General features: G+C 42.5%; 1 protein-coding gene across 3 annotated transcripts in view; it reads right to left on the minus strand.

The window, feature by feature from the left end:
* TXLNG (taxilin gamma) overlaps positions 1 to 16,356 on the minus strand; it is a 52,021-nt gene that overhangs the window by 11,810 nt on the left and 23,855 nt on the right. For all 3 annotated transcript variants that reach the window (XR_009538482.1, XM_060137871.1, XM_060137870.1), the window contains exons 2-6: positions 13,527 to 13,830; positions 10,896 to 10,987; positions 4,847 to 5,017; positions 3,039 to 3,233; positions 809 to 928 (exon numbers count right to left, since the gene is read on the minus strand). Coding sequence is in view for 2 of the 3 variants with exons in the window: in XM_060137871.1 (XP_059993854.1) it covers positions 809 to 928; positions 3,039 to 3,233; positions 4,847 to 5,017; positions 10,896 to 10,987; positions 13,527 to 13,830 (882 nt within the window). In the remaining variant the exon portion in view is untranslated. The remainder of the gene's footprint in view (positions 1 to 808; positions 929 to 3,038; positions 3,234 to 4,846; positions 5,018 to 10,895; positions 10,988 to 13,526; positions 13,831 to 16,356) is intronic.

Consider the following 16,356-nt stretch of genomic DNA (forward strand, 5'->3'; position numbering starts at 1 on the left):
TGTCAGTTCACATGGAACGACCACAGTGTATGAAAAATGTCTCTCTTAACCCTAGACTCACACTCAGAGTGACATGTTCACATCATGAGGGCCACTCAGGACCCGAGTCTTCAGACCTGGCTCGCCTCAGGGCCTAGGTTACTTAAGTGAAATCTGGATGGGACCGTCCTCATTATCATAACCACTTCTGACTTTTTTTTTTTTTTTTTTGGTTAAGCAGGTAAAGTTAAATTTGCATGTGTTAAATATACAAACCCAATGACATTCCACTGTATTCACAATTACTGACAGGCCATATAATCTGAGCACACATTCTGAGAATAATGCTGAGTGATTAGGATGTAGAGAATTCTGTTAAAGTTTTTCAGAAAATTATACCAGAGTAAACAAATAAGTTTCCCTAGTTTCAAGTTACTTGTTTGAAATAAACTGTTAACAGTATGAAGGACACCCATGTTTGGTAAGCTTGCTATTAAATCGAATCCCCAAATTTAATGTGTTAAATACTGCTATAATTCTTAAACTTGGTGGCCATTATCTAAAAAGTGAAATAAATATTCTAAGCACAGAAAAGTCCTATCAGTGCAGGTCTTTGCAGTAACTTGGTCTAATCTCTCCAGTGTATCTTCTGTATATAAAGTTAAATAGAAAGAAAAAGCTAATGTTTTCTAACACACACATGCCCTTCACAATCTAGAGAAAAAAACAATTAGCACAACCCAGTGCTAATTTAAATGTAGAATAAGTTTAAATGGCTTTGGTTACAATTTTGGCAATCATTTCTTTTTTTAAGAAATTGCAAACTTACAAACTCTCTCTCTCTTTGATGCTTCTCATCAGCTTCTTTTATCAGCTGTGTCGTCTGCTGCAGTTTGGCGTCCACAAGCTGCTGCTGCAGTTCCTTGTGTTTGAATACTTTATCAATGTGCTGCGGGGAACGTAAAATTTCTTCCGTCACTTAATGAAATAAGGGACAGGATGACGAGGAAACACGACACAAGTTACAAGACCTCACTCATGAGGCTGCTTTTCCTGCTAATACCACCGGGGCTAATACCAGCAAGGTGCCTGTCTGCATGCTGTGCTGGCAGAAGCCTGTGTCGGCATCCCTCCCTCCGGAGATGGCCCAGCAGCACCTCAGCAGCCGGCCTCATACTATTTCTGCCGTAAGGTGAAAATGAAGCTCAAATTGTATCAAGAAAAAGACGGCTACGGAGATCAAACTGTTAAACCCATAATACATCATACACATAATTACTGGATATTTTTTTCTGCCCATTAAATTTTCCCAAATCTCTCAATTGGAGGCAGCATGCTGTGATGGGAGGAATGGCCCCAGTCGAATTCTCCCCCTTGCTGAATGTCAGTCCCCTCACCTGTGGGGGGCAGCCACACCCACACTGCAGCACTGTAAAGGCCAACGCAATGGCTATACTATGTAAGGTGCTCGGTGCCTGGCACTTATCAGATAAATTTGATAAAAGGTCATTATGATTTCCAAGTGAAATTATTAAATGGTTGTTTATGTACAATAAAGTCATCAGAACATCCCTCCCTGACCAAGGAAGGAACATTCAATAATACTCAAACTGAATAAGGCTCACAGGTAATGTGATTTCAACATACATAGCTTTCAAATTTTCTACATCTATAATGTGGCAGACTGTCATATTAAACTACAAAACTAAAACAATAATTTTAAGAAAAGTGAGGGCTTTATAATCTAATAGAAAATTTATTCTCTAGGACAAAAAAAGTTTCTTCAACAAACACACTGTAAGAATAAAAAAGAGAGAAAAGGAAATGTTTATGTTAGAGACTTGACACACGTCAGCCAGTGAAGCAGACGGGCTTTATCTGGATGATTCAAATAGGTTTTTTCTTTTTTTAAAAAAAACGGGGAGACAATCGGAAAAATGTAAACGATGACTAGATTTTAATATTAAATAATTACTGCTAATTTTTCAGGTATGAAAATGGTATTGTGGTCACATCTAAAAATGAATCCTTAGTCTTTGTGAGGTACACCCTCAAATATATATGAATGGACTGATACCTTGGATTTGCTTCAAAATAACCCAGGGGAAAGTGATGGGAATATAGTTGAAACTGTGGTTTCATTTGCTAAAACCAGGTGATACAGTCTCTACTTTCTTCGTTTATAATTTTCCATAATAATAAGGGGGAAAAAGGTAAGCAAAAAGCATCGAGAGTGATAAAAAGAAAATCTTTAAAAAAACTAACAGTTTTTAAAGGGCTATATGGAAAACTAAATTAATATAAAGTTTGCCTTGAAAACTGGATAAAATAACCCACAGAGATGCCACAATCTTTTTTTTTTTAAATCAGCTATTTTAATCTACCTCTATAAGGGATACAACACACATAAGAGAATATTTTACTAACTTAAAAGGCAGGGAATGTGTCATTTAAAGAACCTAACCCTTTGTTCCTGCCCATCTGACCTCTAAAAGGGAGGAACTTTAAAAAAGCACATGATCGCCTACTTGCATTTAATCTAGACACCACGCCCAGACTTCCCAACTGGCTTGTAGAACTAAGTCTTAGTTGGAGGCCAGTGACCAAGATGAGGTGCCACAGACCCTTCCAGTAAACTTTTTACTTCAATTGGGTGTATAAGGGTTTAGAAATAGGTTCGTTTTTTTCTCCCAAATACTATAAAACCTCCACTAAAAAAAAATATCTGAAACACAGGCATAATGGAATGATAGTGTAGACCATACAGATTATCATAGACGTCTAAAATACAGTGTAGTTTGGGGCCAGGTATTTACTCACTTTTAGTCTAGACAAGGGGAAAATCTATGCTAAAATTACAATCTTCCAGAATCACATGGAAGACGAGTAGTGCTTAACACTGTCTCCAAGAAATCGCCTCACGCACCCAAATCCACTGACTTCCGGGCCATCGAGTATGGTCCCCACGAGTCCTGCGAGGGAAGGCCAGACTTCTACCATGCATACACAACGGTTCTAAAACATTGGTTCGTAGTGAGGGGACACACCAGCTGCCCTACCTCCTCCCTCAGTGCGTACTGCTCGATGAGCTTCTTCAGCTTTTCGCCCAGCTCGACGTTCTCCTGGCGGAGCTTGGCGTTGTGTATGTCGTGTTGCTCCAGCTGTGCCTGGATTTCATTCAAAGTGATTTGGAAGTGTGCAGTGGCCTCTTTCCGTCTTTCTTCCTCCTCTCGTGCCTGCTGCGTATTTTCTTCCTTATTATCCAAAACAATTTCTGTCAATCGCACAGACGCCCACAAAAGACACTGCTGCCATGTGGGTTCACTGCTTGCTGCCCTGAAGTGGTGCTTCTGAACTAGAATTCCTTCCCCTTATTTAGGACCGGAAGGCTCTCGTTTGAAAGCAAGCAGCTTCTCCTAGGTAGATAATCAGAGAGGCGCCGCCTGCCCTGCTCTACAGTAAGCGCTCTGTGATCACACTGAGAGACGAGGAAGGAGTCTTGCCAGGCAGCTAGCCCCCTCCACGCGGGCTTCCCAAATACCCTCCCCCCTGGCTAGTCCTGCAGGGCAGCATCTGAAATCAGCCGGAAGAGGGCGATCCCTTCCTGCCCTTCACTTTCTGAGTCGCACCTTCTACTCCCTAGATGGCAAGGGACAAAAGGAATCTGCATCTTAAAAGCTTAGTCCCAACTCTTGCTCAGATCCAAGTGCTAAGAGACCTTTAGGTGTCTAGTGTCTAAAGCATTACCAGTCCAATCAAAGTGTGGACTTGCTATGGGGAAAAAATACCACTCAGTTTCGTGAACACCGAAATCCAAGGATTCAAAAGCAAAGAAAACCTAACGGCTCCCACATCAGGTCAAGATCCATTTCCCGAGGGCTCCTATGTTCTAGGGCCTTGGGTGCCTGCCATGGTGGGGGAGTCTCACGAGCAATGCGGCTCAGTCAAAATCACACCACAACTGCACATGAGGACAGGCCCACCCCTGTGTCTCTGCCTTCTTCCCTTCTTCCTCTGTTGGTACCAACTAACTTTTGGATACCCGCTGCTTTGTCTTTTAATCAGCCGAGGAATAAGCGCTCTTCTAAAAGTACTTGGCAATGGGGAACTGGGATGGACAAGCGTGGCCGGTGATATAACCAACGAACAGCCCTTGAGGAGCTCAGTGGGGCCTTTCCCTTCCCTCAAGTCTGCTCCTACTCGGCTTCTCATTTCATGTCCACTTTTCACACGTGCTAATGAACGACCTCAGTGCTCAGCAGGAAACTGCAAATTTGAGCTTCCTAAGCCATGGCTCCTAGTGGGAAAGCTGTGGTCTAAACATCAATCTCATCTAGATTCCCCACGAGCAAGTATGAGCAAGTATGAGGTGCGTTAAGAAGCACAAGGCCAAGCAAAACAGAACGGTGGCATCCCTGTCTCCAAGGAGAGACACGGATTTAGTTCAAATAGGTACACAGCGACTATAAATCAAGCTAAGCCAGACCCTCCTGAAAAACAGAAAACGGAACCAGACTTCCCTGGTGCTGCAGTGATTAAGAATCCACCTGCCAATGCAGGGGAGAGTGTTTGAGCCCTGGTCCGGGAAGATCCCACATGCCGCGGAGCAATTAAGCCCGTGCGCCACAACTACTGAGCCTGAGCTCTAGAGTCCTTGAGCCACAACCACTGAGGCCATAAGCCACAACTACTGAAGCCCGCACGCCTAGAGCCCGTGCTCCACAACAAGAGAAGCCCATGCACTGCAACAAAGAGTAGCCCCTGCTCGCTGCAACTAGAGAAAGCCCGCGCACAGCAATGAAGATCCAGCACAGCTAAAAATAAATTTTAAAAAATTAAAAAAGAAAAACAAAAGGAACCAACCCACCTTTAACGTCTTATTGTGACGCTGAAGTTCCCTGCAAAGAGACTCGAGTTTGCTTCTTGCCAAGATAGCCTTGCTGTGTTCACTCTGCAAATGAACTTTCTCTTTCACGATCTGGGCTTGCTTCTTCTGCAGAATCTTCATTTGCTTCTGAACGTTCCTGCTCTCCTCCAGCTAAAAGTAATAAGCACTTTACATTTAGGAAATACAGCGAAAACCTTTGAGTTATGGCTGGAAGAACTACAATAAGAACTAAGGAATACATTTCCAAAAACCCACAGTATTGTAGTGTAATATTTTATTTTAACTGTTTCATGCCATGCTGCCCTGCCAACCTTCTCTTTTCCCATTATGCTAGGAAAGTAAGCAAATGATTTAGGGTAGGAAAAAAACAATCTTAATCTCTTTATTTATTTATTAAAAACAAAAAAAAATGACGTTTTGGACTTTTTAGGAATCGACACCAGAAAGTTTTACTTTCTTGAAAAACACACTCAAGCTACTTTATTGAAACAATCCTCCAAATCAGAACTCAATAAGCCGCACTCAGTTCTTTGCAAGTGAGGGGGGCGCACTGCAACTGTAGGTCTGGAGCAAATGCGTCTGTTTCAAGGTTACACCAACACTAACAGATAAGATGGCAGCCTTACTGACCTGTTAACTGGAGAAGAAAAGGATGCTGAGTCACTATTTCAAGAGCAAGAGCGACACCTTGTGGCCTCTCAAAACATACCGCACATCCTTACAGGCGAGATGCTTATAGCTATTAAAAACACCTTTACGGAAATCCCCCCCCCCCCAGAAAATAATTCTGTTTTTGTAAAATACTCTCGTAAAGTAACCTTACTCAGGACCATGGGCTGCAGGATCTGCACACCCTATCAGTAACTCCACCGAGGGCTGGAACTCCCCCCGCCCTCCCCAGATTCAAGGTAACCACAACCCTGAATCCTGGGGTCACTACTCCTTTGCTCTCCTCTGTATTTTATGTCATCCGTGTGTGGTCCTAAAAGAAATCGTTATTTTGTTTTTGTATTTTTGCGGTACGCGGGCCTCTCACTGCTGTGGCCTCTCCCGCTGCGGAGCACAGGCTCTGGACGCGCAGGCTCAGCGGCCATGGCTCACGGGCCCAGCCGCTCCGCGGCGTGTGGGATCCTCCCGGACCGGGACACGAACCGTGTCCCCTGCATCGGCAGGCGGACTCTCAACCACTGCACCACCACGGAAGCCCAAGAAATCGTTTTGATTTTAGTTGTTCTGACTTTATTGTGGCTACTGCAACTGAGAAACCAAAATTTAAATTTTCTTTAATTTAAATGAACTCAAGGGACTTCCCTGGTGGTCCAGTGGTAAGGAATCCGCCTTACAGTGCAGGGGACTCGGGTTCGATACCTGGCCAGGGAACTAAGATCCCACATGCCACGGGGCAACTAAGCCCGCACGACACAACTACTGAGCTCGCATGCCTCAGCTAGAGCCCACGTACTGCAAACTGCAGAGCCCACGCGCCACAACTACAGAGCCCTCGTGCCCTGGAACCTGCGCACCACAACTAAAGAAGAGAAAACCCGTACGCCACAACTAGAGAGAAGCCTGCACACTACAACGAAGAGCCCAGGTGCCGCAACAAAAGAGCCCGCATGCCGCAACAAAGATCCCACATGCTAAGACCCAACGCAGCCATAAATAAATAAGTAAATAAATCTTTAAAAATTAAAATAAATGAATTTAAGATTAAATGGCCACAAATGACTAGTGGCTACCATTCTGGACAGCACGGCTGAAGATTACACTGCTAGGATTCATTCAGATTGTTTGCATGTAGCTACAGAACAGGGACCAGCAAACTTACTCTGTAAATGGCCAGAAAGGAAATATTTTAGGCTTTGCAGGCCATAACATGTCGGTTGTGTCGTCACTGTCTTTTAAACAACACTTTTAAACAACAATTAAGTAAAACCATTCTTAGCTTGTGGTCAGTACAAAAACAGGCCTTGCTGGCTTTGGCCCTCAGGTTGTATGCTATTTCACTTTTTAAAAACTATGCAAGGGGCTTCCCTGGTGGCACAGTAGTTGAGAGTCCACCTGTTGATGCAGGGGACACGGGTTCGTGCCCCGATCCGGGAAGATCCCACATGCCGCGGAGCGGCTACGCCCGTGAGCCATGGCCGCTGAGCCTGCGCGTCCGGAGCCTGTGCTCCACAACGGGAGAGACCACAACAGTGAGAGGCCCGCGTACTGCAAAAAAAAAAAAAAAACTACGCAGGGCACTTCCCTGGTGGCGCAGTGGTTGAGAGTCCGCCTGCTGATGCAGGGGACATGGGCTCGTGCCCCGGTCCGGGAAGATCCCATGTGCCGCGGAGCAGCTGGGCCCGTGTGCCATGTCCGCTGGGCCTGCACGTCCGGAGCCTGTGCTCCGCAACGGGAGAGGCCACAACAGTGAGAAGCCCGCGTACCGCAAAAAAAATAAAAATAAAATAAATAAATAAATAAAAACTATGCAGGGACTTCCCTGGTGGTCCAGTGGTTAAGAATCTGCCTTCCAATGCAGGCGACGTGGGTTCGATCCCTGGCCGGGGAACTAAGATCCCACATGCCGCGGGGCAACTAAGCCTGCACACCACAACTAAAATGAGCCCATGTGCCGCAACTAGAGAGCCCACGTGCTGCAAGGAAAGATCCCACAGGCCACAACTAAGACTTGATGCAGCCAATAAATAAATAAGTATTTTATAAAATAAAATAAAAATACGCAGCACACAACACACTTTGTTGACCCAGTCTCTTGTCAATAGGCAATTGAGTTGTTTCCAGGTACTCACAACAATTCGCATATTCTCACACATGGGCTTCCTGGTATACACCATGCAAGAATTTATCCTGAGTGCAAACCTAGAACTAGGGTTGTGGGGAAGTGATTTCTAAATGTTCTGTTGCGGGCTTCCCTGGTGGCGCAGTGGTTGAGAGTCCGCCTGCTGGTGCAGGGGACACGGGTTCGTGCCCCGGTCCGGGAGGTTCCCGCATGCCGTGGAGCGGCTGGGCCCGTGAGCCATGGCCACTGGGCCTGCGCGTCCGGAGCCTGTGCTCCGCAACGGGAGAGGCCACAACAGTGAGAGGCCCGCGTACCGCAATCAATCAATCAATAAATAAATGTTCTGTTGCACATGACAATGGAACACTGTTTTCCAGAGTGGCCGGCACATTTACTCTCACACCAGCAATTTATAAGAAATCATGTAGATGCACTTCTCCAAAAACTTCATACGGTAACAATTCTTCCTTTATGCCACTTACACTGGACATAAAATAGCATGTTGCTATGGTCTTGATTTGCATTTCCCTGTATTCATAAGATCGAACATCCCTTGTATGTTTACCTTTATGTTAAGATATCTTCGAATCTTGATGTTTCTCCACTTCTATGAAATGCCTCCTACACATCTCTTGCCCAGCTTTCCATTGGGCTAATTGTCCTTTTTGTATTCGTTTGTAGGTGTTCCTTGGATATTCCTCACATTGAATCTTCTACTGGTTATTATTTGTTGGAAATATGTTCTCCCCAGTTTGTAATGTGTCTTCTCACTTTCTTTGAAAATACCGTTTGATGAATAGAAAGTCTTAATTTCAATACAGCCAATTTCTGAAATCTTTTCTCTGGCAGTGCTTTTTGTGTCATAAGAAATCCTTCTTTTAATTCAAGTTTGGAAAAATATTCACCTATTAATATATTTAAATAAAGCTAAATGATACCTAAAATTTTCATTTAAGTCCTTAATCACTGTACATGGTGTTCAAGGATCTAAATTCATTTTTTCCCCCATAAGGATATCCACTTTTTAAGCTCCGTTAATTTCTTAAGGATTGTATAATTCTCCCCTGAATGCAACTATAGATTCCATAAAATGCTCCTCAAAATCCCCAAGGGGTGTTTCCTTCCCATGGAACTAATAAGTTGAATCTAAAATTTTATAGAGTAAAGAGTCAAGAACAGCCAAGATACTTCTGATGAAGAGAAGATACACCTACCCAACCAGAAAATCAAGATTTATTATTACACTATAATAATCTGCACAAACTAAGGAATGGGAAAGAACAGCACCACTACGTACTTAAGGACCATGTTACAGGCCTAATGGGATCCACACTTAGCAAGTGAAATGTGACAATTTCATAAACCCATGTTATCTGGTGAACGTGGCAGCCACAAGATCTCCCCAGAGGACAATCCCCATCACAGCGCAGGCACCCCTCCAGCTGCTCTACAGGACTTTCCTACCTGTCTGAGCCACAAGCACCAGTGATGTCAGACGATGCTGTCACCAAAAGGACAGAGGACAGTGATGGCAAAAGGGAAGTTTACGGAATAATCCTCGGGAAAAGCCTACTGCCTTGATAGTCTCACTGCTATATAACCTATATGCTCTACCTTTTAAAAGAAATGAGTGTTGTTTCAAGAAACAAAGCTTTATAACATTTTCTGAAAACAGTACACGTTTCGTCCTTCATATGCTCAGCACAAATCTAAATCAAAGAGAGGTTGCTCACTAAGCAAGTCTTCAACGTGTCACATCCTAAAATGAATGTAGTGATGATTACTGGTGCTTTAAAAGAATCAACCATACCCTCCCCCCCACACACACACAAAACAAAGGCCACAAACAAAACGCCCTAGACCCTTGCTGCTTAAAAAGTGTGATGCAAGGGGTAAGAGTATCATCATCAACCTCACCTGGCAACTTGTTAAAATGCAGACTCTCAGGCCCCAGACACAGTGAATCACAACGTGCCTTTGAACAACAGAAGTCCCAGCATCTGTGTGAGTCTAAGAAGGACTGCTCTAGGCCACTATCTGCCCTTTCTTCTCCTAATCCACGTGTGACTGTCTGCTGTTGTCCCAACAACACTGGGTCAAGTAGCTAACCTGCTACACTACTTTTTTCTCTCTTACTCTTTTCTCCATTTTTTTTCTTTTCCCTTTTTTGTTTTTGTCTTCTTTTTCTACCACTTCTCACGTGATTCTCTTCATGTGGATGGAACCAAGAGGGACTGTCTTCCACAGCCAATGGAAGTGTTCCTTTCCTGAAGCCAACAATCTGACCTTGTGTTTTCTGCCATCTTTGTATCTGTGACTGTTCTAGGCTATTTTCATTGATGCACGGGGTGCCCTGCTGCTCTGAACAGAAGGTGCCAGACTGCTGAACGCCAGCTAAGCGGGGGTATTCACGGACCCCTTTGTAAACTGAAGGAAAATATAACTGTAATTGAGTAATAATTCATTTCCAAAGCTGGTCACTGACAAAAAGTAGCATTTACGACACGGAATAACTGCTTTAACAACAGACGAAAACGCATAAACATTGTCCATGATAACTCACCTAAGTATTTCACAAAAGACATTAACTTAGCATATTAGAACCATTCGTTCTAAAAGCTTCCCACAACCCTTATTTCAAACGGTTCAATGGCTTCCCCATTCTTCAACTTAAAGAGGACAGCAGTGTTTCCATATTGAGACTGCTTTCATAATTTGACAAAGAGAATTAATGCTACTTGAAATAACTCAGGCACAGAACAAATGAGGTTAATTTCTTTGGAAGATGGAAAAAGTAATGCCTGGCACATATTAGATACTAAATAAATACTTCCTGAGACACAGTATTGTTTTAGTAGACTATTTCACCTAACTCACAATTTCAGTCACAATGGTTAGAGCCTTTATCTCTAGAATTCCCTTGGGAAAAGTTAACTACAGGAACCACTACACTCCAACTGACTGGCATTTAAAGCAACACAACACAAGACTGAGTTTTAGAAAACCTATGCTGTATCTTTAGCATTATAATGCTCTATATATGTAACACCTTACAAAATGAAGTCATACAAGCAACAAAAAGCCCCAAGAAATCAGATTCTCCTCTTCAATTCTGGAGTAAAGTATAATTTTACATGTAAAGCCACATCAAAAGCTACATCATATTTTAAAAAGCTTATCAAGCACATACACATTTTGCTATACTTTATATGGACCTCACTCCCTTGATTTAATACTCACAAGATCGGCATATTTCTTACAGAGAGCTGCCAGCTTTTCTTCTGGAGTTGAAAGGGTGTTTAGGGCTTGCATCAATAATAAGACTTCTTTTCCTGATGATTAACAAGATAAGAAATAAGTCCCAGAAGAAGAATGAGATCAACCTGTAAATTCTAAATAACACTTCCTATGTTCTGACATCCAGAGTAAAATAATTTATGCCTATAACTAGAAATAAGAGATTTACTAGCTAAATTAAGAAAGCTATTTTTAAAATCTGGGTCAGCAGGCACCCCTTCCTCCCCATCTCCACCCCAAATTTCTTCACTCACTAACACTGCGAGCTATTTGTGAAAAGAACTCTTGCTGAAGGCTTAAAAATTCCCTTGCTTAACCACTGATATTCAGGTTAAGACAAAGGGCAAGTTACAAAGGGCAGAATATTTTTATATGCTTCCTCCTAACCAAGTACGAATATAGAAGGAAGTTCAAAGGCAATTTCGGGTGGTACTCTCCGCCTATCTAAGACGCTCATTATCACTGGTGACACAGATCTTTGCCTTTGGGCAATTTAAATAACTTCTGATGACTTAGTAAGCAGATTCTGTGTGTTAACCAAATTTAGCGTAAAAAAAAGAAGAAGAAGGATGTCAAGATGGCACTTCCCTTGGGAAAAAGAGCTGAACAGTATTTTAAGGACTCTGGCAGTGAGAAGCAGGTGACTGAGACAGGATGGAACAAATGGTGTTTTAAAATAAGTGATAAGTTTTATTTCTTCAGCTGGGTGGTAGGTACCATTTTTATTTTTTTAAACGTTCACTCTTCATGAAGAGTATTTCATTAAAAATACATATGTGATGGCAATTCCCTGGTGGTCCAGTGGTTAAGACTCCGTGCTTCCACTGCAGGGGGCACGGGTTCAATCCCTGGTTGGGGAACTAAGATCCCGCACGCTGTGCAGCATGGCGAGAAAAAAAAATAAAAGTGAAAATGACTCTGACTTTGGTGCATGGTGTTCAGATTGCTATGAGGAAAACAAGTAGGCTAACTTCAAAACAGAATCCTTTTCCAACCACAGAAAATTTTAGCAACAAATCCTCTCTCGTTTGACCCAAGGCCAGTAAGAATTTTAAGAGAGATGACAAAATATGATTATTGAATATGATTAGAAATAACAGTAAGGTAACTTGCAATTTTTATGAAGATTTTTAAACTCACACTCTACCTGGTTTTTTCTGATACAACTCACATACCATAAAATTCACCCTTTTAAAGTGTACAGTTAAGTATAATCACTAAGTCGTACAACTATCACCACTGTCTAATTTCAGAAACCCCATGCCCATGAGCAGTCACTCCCGAGGCTCCCTCCTCCAGGTCCCTGGCAGCCACTACTCTACTTCCTGTTTCCATGGATTTGCCAATTCTAGACATTTCATATTAAGTGGAATCATATAATTTGCGGTCTTTTGTGTCTGGTTTCTTTCACTTAGCATAATAGTTTAAAGCTTCACCCACAATGTATGAAGACTTCATTCCTTTCTACCACTGAATAATATTCCATGTACAGACAGACCACATTTTGTTTATCCACTCATCAGCTGATGGGTAACTGTGTTGTTTGGACTTTACAGCTATCATGAATAATGCCGCCTTGAGCACTCCTGGACACGTTTTTGTGTGGACACGTTTTCAACCCTCTTGGGAATATAACGATGTAGAACTGCAGGGTCGCATGGTAACATTATGTGTAACTTTTTAAGACTCCTTCTGCTTTTACACATTTAACTGGGGCTGCTAATATTGAAGAAATTTGTCTTGTTCGTAAGGAATTAAAAATTTATAGAAATATGAAAAATAATTTTAAGTTTGCCAAGTTAACAGAAAATGGGTATAATACGAAGGATCACTCCAACTCAGCATATAGAAAACCAAACAAATTTAAACACTGTTAATCTCAGGTAGAATAAGTATAAAAAATGTAGGGGCAACCAGTAAGCTTAAAATAAAAGGGGAATTCAGATTTCCTAATGAGATTTACTGTACCGCATTCTTCATCCTGAATCTCAAACACAGCAGAAGAAAACATACCCTTGAAAACCAGTGTTAACCCACTTCTTGAACTTCACCCAACGTTATATCGTCTCTAAAGTTTTGTGACTAGGTTTAAAATAAAATGATCAAATAAATACACAGTTTTCACAGTAAATTTTGGTCAGACTACATTAAAGATGCAAAGAAGGCAAATCAAATACTACTTCCGTCTGGGACTTCCCTGGTGATCCAGTAGTTAGGACTCCGCGCTTTCACTGCCAAGGGCGCGGGTTCAACCCCTGGTCAGGGAACTAAGATCCTGCAAGCCTCATGGTGAAGCTGGGGGTGGGGACTACTCCTGTCAAATTGGCCCCAGATTTTTTTCACGAAAGCCCATTCTTGACTACTGAGAGAGAAGTAACCTCCTCCTCTGCTGTCTCGGGCCCCCCGGCACGTCACTGCAGCAGACAGGCTGCCTGCCCCACTGAAAACAACAGATGTGTCAGCTGAGCAACATTGCCCCCGACGCTGGCCATGTTCATCATCACCTGTGCTGCGGACAATACAACTCTAAGGAGCAACGTGTGAAACATGCAACCCCCAAGCTGAGGTTGTTACCTAAGGTTTTGTCTTTGTTCCTGTCGCACTCTGAATCTTGCTGACCATCAGGAGGATCTGTTCGAGCCTCTCGCCCAGGAATTTCCTCCCTTGACTCTCGTGTGCAGTACTCTGGGCTCACCAAACTCCTGCCCTTCGTGATAAAGTCACTGTGTGCATCCTCTTCCAAGGAATGCTTGTTACTTGTGCCACCACAGTGTGAGCCTTGATGCTGAAGAATATCATTGGACTGAGAGTTATGCAACATATCCGTTTTCACCCCTAGCCCGCACATTCCAGCTTCTTCCATTGTGCCAATCACAAACTAGAGGGAAGGGGAGAGGAGAAAAAAAGATGGGAAGGGGGGTTAAATTAAATGTAATCAATGTTTACAATCCATCACACACCACAGGTTGACAGCTTTTTCCTTTCTTAGTCGTTTGTGAAACCGATGTAAACATGGTAATTTCTAAGTTTCGCTGAAAGGTGACCTCACTGTAAATAAGAAAATTAAAGTTAAGATGGCCAAAAAACACACGGAAAGATGCTTAATATCACTAATTATCAGAGAAATGCAAATCAAAACTACAATGAGGTATTACCTCACACCAGTCAGAATGGCCATCATCAAAAAATCTACAAACAATAAATGCTGGAGAGGGTGTGGAGAAAAGGGAACCCTCTTGCACTGTTGGTGGGAATGTAAATTGATACAGCCACTATGGAGAACAGTACGGAGGTCCCTTAAAAAACTAAAAATAGAATTACCATATGATCCAGCAATCCCACTACTGGGCATATACCCTGAGAATACCATAATTCAAAAAGATACATGCACTGCAGCACTACTGACAATAGCCAGGACATGGAAGCAACCTAAATGTCCATCAACAGAGGAATGGATAAAAGCAGATATGCTACATATATACAATGGAATACTACTCAGCCATAAAAAAGCATGAAATGCCATTTGCAGCAACATAGATGGACCAAGAGATTATCATACTGAGTAAAGTAAGTCAGAAAGAGAAAGACAAATATCATATGATATCGTTTATATGTAGAATCTAAAAAAATGGTACAGGGCTTCCCTGGTGGCGCAGTGGTTGAGAGTCCGCCTGCCGATGCAGGGGACACGGGTTCGTGCCCCGGTTTGGGAGGATCCCACATGCCGCGGAGCGGCTGGGCCCGCGAGCCATGGCCGCTGAGCCTGCGCATCCGGAGCCTGTGCTCTGCAACGGGAGAGGCCACAACAGTGAGAGGCCCGCATACCACAAAAAAATAAATAAATAAATAAATTTTTTAAATGGTATAAATGAACTTATTTACAAAACAGAAATAGACTCACAGATGTAGAAAACTTACAGTTACCGTGGGGGAAAGGGGGGGAAGGATAAACTGGGAGGTTGGGATTGACAGATACACACTACTATATATCAAAATAGATAACTAATAAGGACCTACTGTATAGCACAGGGAACTCTACTCAATACTCTGTAATGGCCTATATGGGAAAAGAACCTAAAAAACAGTGGATATATGTGTATGTGTAACTGATTCACTTTGCTGTACACCTGAAACTAACACAACATTGTAAATCAACTATACTCCAATAAAAATAAAAATTAAAAAAAGAAAGAAAATTAAAGTTAAAACAAATCACAGAACTCAGTGGTACCAAAGGAAGCAAGAAATGCCATTTAGTTGTACATCTAAACTTGTTTCAAAAAAAAAAGTATCAAGTTGTGTTAGTGCCCTAGCCAATAAAAAATAAACATATTTCCTTATAAAAATTCACCACTTAAAATAATTAGCATCTTAAAAGACATGAAATTATCCCAAGTTAACGAATGTTAATTATTCTGGTCTTAGCCTCTAGGACACAGTACAGCAGAGATGGCTCACTGGCTGTCCAGCAGAAACCCAGGCTCCTCCACAATCCTGTGGAGCCGGGACTGGTGGCCAAGTGCTCAGACTGGCCGACACTTCCCAGCCCCTGTCATCTGGCCGGGACTCCCATGCAAAGTTGCCACCAATAAAATGTGAGCCCAAGGAATGACTTTTCCTTCTGCAACAAAACTTTTTTTAGAAGCACACATTCTTTCTCCTCCATCTCTTTCCCATTCTGGCTGGACGCAGAGGTCTCCAAGACCCCAAGAGATGGCAGAGCCACAGGATGAAAGCAGCCTGCACCCCTAAAGCTCACATACCTATACAAGGAAAGCCATCTGTCTTACTAAGAACACCCACACTGGGCTATCAGATGAGAAAGAGAATACCTTTCTCTCTTATAAAGCCACAGACATTGTGAGAATTAGATTTTAAACAGCTACCCCTGCCCTAACAAATACAGACAGCAGGCATGGGACAGACAGCTTCATTCTAGTATTTTATTCTCCATCAGTACTTTAAACTTCTCCTCTCTTCTATCATAATGTTAACCCATTTACTTATGGGGTGGTGTGTGTTTTTCCCCTGGTTGACACTACTTGGTCATATGATGGGGCACAAACTTAAATTCTGTGTATTTCCTCTCTGCGTGAAAGAGGGCCTCTTCCTTTTTTGAATAACATAACTGATGGGGAGGTGGCTAATACCTTTCTCTTATTACAAGTGGACAAAAGCTACTCTACAAAGTTAATAGGAAAAGAGAGATTTATTTTTTCAAGTTACAATAGTATCCAGCTGAAGAAATGAAGATAATAAAGTATCAAAGTAGCAGAGGATGGAGAGGTTAAGGGAACTAAATCCGCATCTTTTATAGTCCAACGTTGATAAATCAAGTACTGTGCTTTTGCAAGAACAAACTGGTGCAGCCACTTTTAAAACCTTTTGCAATATGGCTACCTTC

This window comes from Lagenorhynchus albirostris, chromosome X (genome assembly GCF_949774975.1).
Source record: "Lagenorhynchus albirostris chromosome X, mLagAlb1.1, whole genome shotgun sequence".
Classification (NCBI taxonomy): Eukaryota; Metazoa; Chordata; class Mammalia; order Artiodactyla; family Delphinidae; genus Lagenorhynchus; species Lagenorhynchus albirostris.